The sequence below is a fragment of the Branchiostoma belcheri genome, unplaced genomic scaffold (assembly GCF_001625305.1).
Source record: "Branchiostoma belcheri isolate BF01 breed outbred unplaced genomic scaffold, Haploidv18h27 scaffold38, whole genome shotgun sequence".
Taxonomy (NCBI): domain Eukaryota; kingdom Metazoa; phylum Chordata; class Leptocardii; order Amphioxiformes; family Branchiostomatidae; genus Branchiostoma; species Branchiostoma belcheri.
In genome coordinates this window covers 501,447-510,047 of record NW_017803998.1, presented here as the reverse complement: position 1 = coordinate 510,047, position 8,601 = coordinate 501,447, and the positions used below count along the sequence as shown (strand labels likewise).

General features: G+C 38.4%; 2 protein-coding genes across 3 annotated transcripts in view; both read left to right on the top strand.

Annotated features, from left to right (window-relative positions):
* The first annotated feature begins 101 nt into the window (after window positions 1–101).
* Window positions 102–3,779, top strand: LOC109476584 (PIH1 domain-containing protein 1-like). The gene is made up of 11 exons (XM_019777570.1): window positions 102–197; window positions 625–706; window positions 1,041–1,108; window positions 1,398–1,515; window positions 1,619–1,680; window positions 1,803–1,884; window positions 2,021–2,114; window positions 2,283–2,330; window positions 2,803–2,890; window positions 3,030–3,173; window positions 3,310–3,779. Exons 1-11 carry the CDS (start codon window positions 129–131, stop codon window positions 3,346–3,348), a joined length of 894 nt encoding a protein of 297 aa, XP_019633129.1. The 5' UTR covers window positions 102–128; the 3' UTR covers window positions 3,349–3,779.
* Window positions 3,780–3,994: 215 nt separating this feature from the next.
* LOC109476544 (metallophosphoesterase domain-containing protein 1-like) overlaps window positions 3,995–8,601 on the top strand; it is a 52,890-nt gene continuing 48,283 nt past the window's right edge. Inside the window, exon 1 of one of the 2 annotated variants that reach the window (XM_019777529.1) lies at window positions 3,995–4,244. The gene's annotated coding sequence lies outside the window, so the exon portion shown is untranslated. Of the gene's footprint in view, window positions 4,245–5,826; window positions 5,939–8,601 lie in introns of those variants that run through there. The other variant, XM_019777531.1, reaches the window with a different exon arrangement.

Sequence of the window (8,601 nt, the reverse complement as noted above, 5' to 3'; positions counted from 1 at the left end):
ATAACAGATATGCTTTAATCGTTGTACTATTTACAACCCAAAATTATGAATTCAAATTCTAAAGTAATAGGAGTTACAACTTTATACCACCCTTTGCCGAATGGTGGAGTCCGTATAGAATTGAAATAATGGCGGAAAGCGATTCTAGTTTGCTAAACTTGGACGATGAAGATCTCTACAAACGGCTGCTACTGGAGGTAAGTAGGCTCAAAGAGAGTTGAAGATGTTTTAATAGGTCAATATCTGTAGTAATCTGTATCTGTAGTATTGTACCTTTCTATCGTTCTGAAGCTATCATCACTCATTCAGAGATTGTAAAAAGAGAACTGAGTATTTGAAAAGTAGACCGCACAGATCTTGTAATAACAGACTATAACAATTTAATACCGTTGCATTTGTAATACTAGATGTAATAAAAGTGCAATCCTTGAGCTCCTCCAACCTCCTTGATCACACTATCAGTATGGGATGGAATGCAGTCACCAAATCACTAAATGATTAAATCTTAATACTTAACAATACTAAAGTTAACGTTACACAACTTAACTGTGCCTTAGAAAATAACTAATTCTTCATTTCTTGAGGACATTTTTTGAATGTTTTCTTTCCATCTACATCCCACAGAGTTATGAGAAGGAAGGTGCAGCAGGACTGGGGGGTCTTCAGCCACAGGAGCCGCTAGGGAGGAGGGTGGTACCTAAACCGGGTAACGTTACATAGACAAAGTTAAAAGTGTGCGTTTCATAGAAATGTATCAGCATTATTGTATTGTGTGTATTGCAGTGTGTATTGAGTTTTCTTCAAATTAATATACAATCAACATTATTGTATTATGTGTATTGCAGTGTGTATTGAGTTTCTTCAATAAATACAATCAACATTATTACATTGTGTGTATTTTAGTGTGTACTGAGTTTTCTTCAATATACAATCAACATTTATTGTATTGTGTGTATTGTACTAATTTGTGGTGTGTATTGAGTAGTTATTTGTTGAAGCAAACTTCTTTTCATTCTGTGATGCATATTTTTATTTTCAAGGTTTCTGTGTGAAAACCAAGGCAGAAAATGAACAGAAAGTTTTCATCAATGTCTGCACAGCTGAAGAGGTGATTCATCATCTAGAAGTGCAATTGCTCTGAAAAGACTTCGTCTTAAATAAGAGATTTACCATGTGTGCCTATAACAAGTATGCCTTTGATTAATTAGGCTGGAATTGATAACTTATATATATGCACATTTTAGCCCTGTCTGTGATTGAAAGTTGTGAATTAATCATTGGTAATTTTTCAATTTTTACATCCCAAATTGGTTAGCACAAAAGGTAACAATGTAGCACTGCATTTTATGGCTCCTTCCAGAGGTGGTGCCAAAAATAACTTCTCTATTTCCCCCCAGGTCCCAGAGCCCAGGGACATCAATGAAGAGGAGCTGAGAGAGATTCTGGAATCAGAGGATGCTGGGAAATATCGCATCAGTATGAGCATCGGGGAGCCACACACAGAAGTGGACAAAGGTTAGAAATCTCTGCTCAATATGTTTGAAATATTCTCTGTCAGGTCATTTTGCTCATACATGTAGCTAGTATATGTACATCTATTTTATTTCTTGTTTTCTAGGTGGAAAAGGCTGCACAGCATATGATGTGATTGTCAACCCAAATTTTTATGACAAGATGCAGGTACACATCTTTGAGTAGTTATTTGTCTTTCTGCACCCGTTGAAGCTGTTTTGTTTAAAAATCTACAACTAGAAATAGAAAACTGATACAGAAATATTGTTGTTCTTTATTCTCGTTTCTAGAAACAAGACATCTTCAAGGCCTTCTTCCTAGTGGTTTGTCTGGAGGGACTGGAACAAAAGTACCAAATGCTTCTCAGTAGAAGTCAGTATTACTGCCTTACATTGCCTACACAACATGATTTTGTTTGTCTATATGCTCCTAAGTATATATTTTTACCTGACTTTTCATTACATTTTATGGCTTGAATACTCATAACATTTTCTACATTTTTCTACAGACTACACCATCTTGAAGAATAGAAGATGTCTTGGTGCTCTTCAAGAACAGTTCCTCAGGACAAAGTCTAAACCTTTCATTCATGAGATGGAAAGGTAGCAAGATATTTCTTTCCAAACATTTGTTTTCTGAAGGAATAGGTAGATCTTCTACATGCCATTAGATGCAAAACATGTCTGGTATTTGAATTTAAAAGAGTTTTGGCCATCATTTGATACTGATGAAATTAGGAATTATTCTAAAGAGATATCTGTATTTTTCAGGGAGAAGTCTTCATCTCTTATTTCTGAAGTTGAATCAAAAGAAAGCAGGTAGGTTTATAATACAGAAATGTAGCGTCATATAGTTGTAGTCAGTAGCACGTCGGCAGAACGTACTGCACCTGCGTGAAACCCGTAATGTATTGTACATAGCACTTTGGCAGAATGTCTCATATAAGGTTGTATTCGCTCATATAAGGTTAGCATTTCAATAGTAGTTTCCAAATGGTGTGTAGGAAAAGATATCTTCTGCAACAGTCAAAATTCTGGTGCAACGTTGACCAAAACTCCAACGAAAAACACGAAAATCCATGGTTCTGCGCAGGCGCAGTACATTCTGCCGACGTGCTGTAGTCAGTGAACTTCTCTACATTATACCTATTGGTTGACTCTGTGATGTGTTTTGGCTTATTAGCCAATCACAGAAGAGGAAAGTTTTCAATCTTGTCTTCTTGCAAGTTGCAACCAATCAGCATAAGGTAGAACTTTGATTGACCAATCAGGTTGCTTGTCTTATTTACAGAATACCAGAGCCAGAGTACACAATCATCAAAGAACCAGCGGACGGTTACCCAGAATTCCTGGTGGCAGAATTCAAACTACCTGCAGTGGTAAACAGCAGTATTTTCTCTCTCAACTGGTTAATGATGGTAAAAAAATGCGGCACAACTTTGTTAAAAGTAGTATTATTTTTGTAGTATGATGATATCATGATGTATGATATGCTTTGTATCTGTTTTTTGTTTGCAGAGATCTGTAAAATTTTTGACCCTGGATGTTGGTGAGGACAGAATAGTCCTTGGTGCACGGCCTGATCTCTACCAGCTAGACATCTTTCTACCATATAACATCAACCAGGAGGAGTCAGGGGCACAGTTCAACAAGAAAACTAGGGTCTGTAAAGAAACTTTTTTTTGAAATATTGAATTCTCTTGATAATTTTGATTCTTTCTCTTCAATCATGAATGTATAGTTCATGATACATTCATACTTGAAAACTTGGTTTTGATGACATTTTTTGTCTTTTCAGACTTTGACCCTGACAATGCCAGTACAGCCAGCAAGTTAAAAGTCATCACTGTGATAGAAAGGAAAATAGCTTTTATACATGTAAACTTTGTGCTGTGTATATTTTTTGCCGTGAAAGTGTTTGTCTATGAGCAAGCTAAAATATGGACAGGAAACTTCAACAATAAAAACTGATTAAACTGTGTGCAAGAGTTTTTGCTATCCAAAGAAATGGAATATTCAAGGTCTATAAGCGTTACTTTATTCACACTTTCTCCAGTATACCATATTTCCACATAACACCAGTAAAAAAGTTAAGAGAAACTCTGAGAAAAGATAGATTTGGGTCAAACGTTAAGGTACCAAGATACAATTGAAGTCCCCAGTATTTGTGTTGAAGTTTGCTTTTTTCATGTGATGTTGTAGTGTGTTGTAGATAAAGGCTTGTTATGACTGCCACCTGGTGATAGTGGTGAAAACTGCAGTTGTGCCAATCCATTTGTAATCTGTGTTAACGCAAGGTGGTTGATTCGTGCAACAAAATTTTTTCTTGAACTCTCAATGAGTTCAATCACCACTAGAACAATACAAAACTTGTCAAAAATAAAATAGAGTCATTGTTTTTACTTTTAAACTGCACAGAAAAAATGGTCACGTTAAAACGGTTGCTCTATAAAATGTAATTAAGATATAAAAATGAGGCAAGATTAATTTGTCTAAATCTTACTGAAAGTAGAAATGTTTTATGTATTATGGTTTGTAAAACAAGAGTTATGACACACCTATCATTGACACTATGGATAAACCTATACCTACCCGCTTTGAGTGGACTATCCCATTGACCTATGACCTTACAACTAGGAAGTGTGACCAGGGGAAACCCCAAGCAAAACTATAAAAACACTTCTCAAGAAATTGCAGCCGTTTTGAGACTTCCCTCTTCTTTGGAACATCCAGGTAACTTCTTAAATTCTTCCTAACTACTTCATGATACTGTTGCCACTATATTTGTGCCTTTTGCTGTAATAAAACGTTGGCTCGAAAAGTGTAGAAAATTTCCAAGCAGATGTTGGGGGTAAATATCGTCACGTTTTCTGACTACAGTGCTTGTCTGAACGCCACTGTCGCATTCAGCTGGTTATAAATAGATTTTGCGCAAGTATACTGTCTACATATGTTGGGGTAAGAGGCTGTCAGAAAATCCAGGCTGTCAAAAAAACGTTACGATCTTCCACCGTAATATCTGCTTGGAGATTGGACTATGCTTTGTGGCGCGGTAGTTCAAAGGAAATTAACCTTGATAATTTTGTGAAATAAATATTTTTGACGTTGTACACCTTGGTTTTCAGGCTGACTTGGTGTCCATATCATCTGGTGTTTGCTAGATGAATTTCTACAGCGTTCATGAATAATGCTACAAGGTTTCACTAAACATTACCAGTTAATATATCATGGCCTTAAAAGCCATTAAGACTGTTGTAACTTCTTGTACGAAGTCCTGTTGATATTTGAGGGATATGAGAATGTCTGGGCTTTTGAATAGGAGCAAAGGGATGAGGTAGTAAGTGAGCAAGTTTTCATTAAAGCCTCGTCTCCCTTGCTAGAATTGTTTGCATTGATATAGAATTATGACTCACACTCATAAGCTATTCCTGATACTTACACCACAGTTCTTATTATAGTGCTGATAACCCAAGATATCTGTGCTGGAAATATAGTACTTTGAGTCTTAATAGGAAATTTACCAGTATATACTGTGTGGTAAGTAATTTAAAATTTGTGTGTGTACCAAAGAAGTAGAAACCCTTTGGTAGCTCAGAATAAAGTTTTAAAAGGGATTAGGCAGTGCCAACATTTTTAGAGGTCCGTGTGCCCTCAAAAAAACTTACCTCAAATAACCTACATTTTTCTTCACCAAATAGACGGACAACTTCACTTTAACTTTAACAATTGCAGCATTTTTGAAGGGGCTATAATGCCAGCGGACACGTGTGACACGAGAATACGACACTGGAAACTACGTAGTTTCTTATGACGTTATGTCATTATAGACTGGATACCATCCTACGTGGGTTTACATCTCGCTATGTGTTGTCAGAACGTTATTGGCTAGTCAGCCATTGGAACAGATGACGGCCTTAAAGAGTCTGGTATCCAGGCTACAATCTTTCCGATGACGTAGTTTCTATGGGTGTTTGGGTTGACCAATAGCACGGAGTCTGCATGTTCTTTTTCTGTACATTGTAATCACCCTTTTTGATTTTACATAATTTGTAATCAGATCCAATTAACCGGAAAACATAATCAGTTGGTATCTGAATTATGTGTCATGCGTCTTAAACATTTTTGAATTAACCCTATTGCATAATGAGTGCTAAAAATTTTGCGTAAAGTGTGATGCAATACCCCCATGCAGACCCCCACTAGACCTATGACATAGTTTCCAATGGGGTTACCCTCTGGTACTTACTAATGACATGGTTTCTATGGAGGAAGGGGGTTTCCCACTATACTTATGACATGGTTTCCATGCGTTCCGATATATTTTCCTTGGGCCCTTGGTGCACATTGTATAGTTCGTTGACTCGTTTACATGTAACGTTACATGTGTACGTTTCTTTTCTGACAGCGTTCAAGTTGCAGAAATTTTGGTAGGTGAGAAAACTTTTGTTTTGGTGGTTTTGCTGTTGTTCACTCTATTTTTAGAGATGGATATACAGTGTACTTTTAGCCATTTAGCAACATAATCAAGGGAGGTTTGGGACCATAATAGGAGACTAAACTTCTTGAAATATTACCTGCAAAGTTGAGGGATGCATCATCTCTTAATTGGTGATTAGAGTGTCCCAAGAGAGAACAAGCATTTCAAGCCTTGACTAGGGACAAGATCATGATTTTATAGATCATCTTTCAGTTGTTTTATTGTAAATACTACAATTCTGAAATCTGCCTTGTTCAGGTGAGAGATGCATTGTCTCTTAATTGGTGCTTATACTTTCCCAAGAGAGAACCCAAAGCTGTGCTATGAAAGCCTTTTACTCCCTGATTAGACACATGAGGATTATGTTTTTACATAAGCATCTTTCAGTTGTTTTATTATAAACACACTTCTGAAATATGACCTATAAAAGTTGCAAATTTGAAACATGCTTAGTCTCAAGAGAACTATAACTCAGAAGCTGTGTCAAAAATAAAAATTGCTGTTTTTTTGTAAGAAGAACAAATAACTTGAGTGGGGTAGTGAAAACTGGTTGTCAGATCGTCTGTGGCACCCCTATGGTCTTTCTTGCAGTATGCTACATGTATGTCCCTTTTCTTCTCATGGTCTGGGGTAAATCTTAAGTGCAAATGAGAGGGAGCTACAAATTAGCTGCTATAGTGTACCTATCTCAAATTACCTTCTTGATAAAGGTCCAAGAATTAGTTTGAAGATGTCTGATTCTCTACTTTCATCATCAGGTGCGTAATTGGTAAGGTAAGGGCCCGATCACACTCTTTCTAGAGAAGTAACTTCGTTGATAAAATGCAACAAGAAGCCATAGGCGACAATTCTCCGTGAAGTATTATATATTGCAACAAAAAGAAGTAGCCATTGGCGACAATTCTCTGTGAAGTGTGATAAATCGAACAAAGAAAAATTGTTTAAACGCGCGTCGGCTCAGTCATCTTAAGACGCAACAACCAATCAGAGATGCGAGATGCCTACACGTGACGCGGGAAGGGCGCGCGATGCCCGAAATATTTTTGCGTCAATATTCAGCGCCGTGATTCAAGAGATTAATACCCGGAAACAATTTTTTCTTGTTTTGAACGCATTAACATGCATTTACGCTAATCTAGTATGATTCAGGGTTACTTTTTTTAAACCTGCCATGGCCAGATTATCTAAAGATGTGTGTATTGTGTGTACAATCTATAGAAAGAGAAATGTACATCAGGTCCGATCATCCGATTTTCACGTTTCGGTTTTTTGGACTCGGTTCATGAACGTATTTTGGTTTGGCTCCTGGAATGTGCGAAAAAAATGACTCCCGGGACTGTCTACAGGGAACACTCGCACATTCGCGGTGTATCAGGACAGCGCGACTGGTCGTCATTAGCGCAGTAACAGTTGCATAAACGGACGAAACCATTTCAAAGAAATGGGGATGTTTCGAAAATAAGCATTTACTCCAATATCAAAACAGCTACGGTAAAAATAAAAAGACGTGCATCATCCCGGACATAATGCAACACCACATGCGAAATTACACAGAAATGCGACGTACGGAAGAATGCGTTTTGGCTGCGAACATCTTCCAAAAAACTTGGCATCTCTTAACCATGGGCAAAAACATCTGGAACCACTTATAAAAACCACCCCGTATCTGCATGAACTTTTTTGAACCCCACTGCTATTCCAAACAACGCGTTTTTCTGGACCATTCCAATTCGCCTCGTAATTGTAGGGGTGCGTCTGCGATATTACATTGACCGCGAAAGCAGCAACGGCAAAAATACACATTCGTGCATCAACACGGGCATGCCCGCAGACGGCGTATAAAATTGAGTGCCGATTACACAAAGAGAACCCAGTGTTTTGACTGCGAACATGAAAAATCAGCCGATTACAACACTCCGTCCGGAGGTCCTGACCTCCTTCACGGAGTAACAAGGGTATAGGATTTTCTTCTAACACAACCAGTAAGGTTCTCACCTGCTTACGTTTCGATGTCTATCAGACACCTTCCTCAGAGCTTCTGACTGGAGTTCTGCAATTCGCCGCTATTTAACGCCAAAGTAGGTGGCGCTTTTGCGGCGAGAATGCAATCCCAAACGTGGCTGAGCTTGTATCCCCCCTCGTCCCGGTTCATCACTGGGGTAGACTTCCTTATCCAGACTGCTTCTTTAATCCAACGGATTCTTCTGTTGTCCTCCCTATCTATGACCCTGGCACCCTCCCAGTCTATCACACAATTGTTTCTGGCAACATGGTCTGTGACTGCCGATTTCTTCTCTTCTTTTTGTGCTTGTTGTTTCTGGGAGCGTGTATATCTTACGGTTTCGCTGTTGTCTGCCTCTTTCCTGTGTTCTTCCAGTCTTTTGCCAAAGGTCCTGCCAGTTTCTCCAATATACACTTGATCACAGCTTGATCACAGCAAAGAGAAACACAGCACATCAGAAGAGCCCTCATCCGATGTGGGTACCCAGAATGGACCTTTCGGAAGGTGGAACGGAAAGAGAAGAGGCCAAAGCAGACAGACAAGAACAAGAAAGAGGGGGAGAAAACTAGGGCCATGGTGATTATCCCATATGTGAAAGGAGTAACCGAACC

Bases quoted from the DNA above. Each gene is read 5' to 3' on its own strand.
- LOC109476584 (XM_019777570.1), top strand. From the start codon at position 129: ATGGCGGAAAGCGATTCTAGTTTGCTAAACTTGGACGATGAAGATCTC. The intron at 1,681-1,802 runs GTACACATCTTT...TCTCGTTTCTAG, and splicing joins ATTTTTATGACAAGATGCAG to AAACAAGACATCTTCAAGGC. The intron at 2,891-3,029 runs GTAAACAGCAGT...TTTTGTTTGCAG, and splicing joins AATTCAAACTACCTGCAGTG to AGATCTGTAAAATTTTTGAC.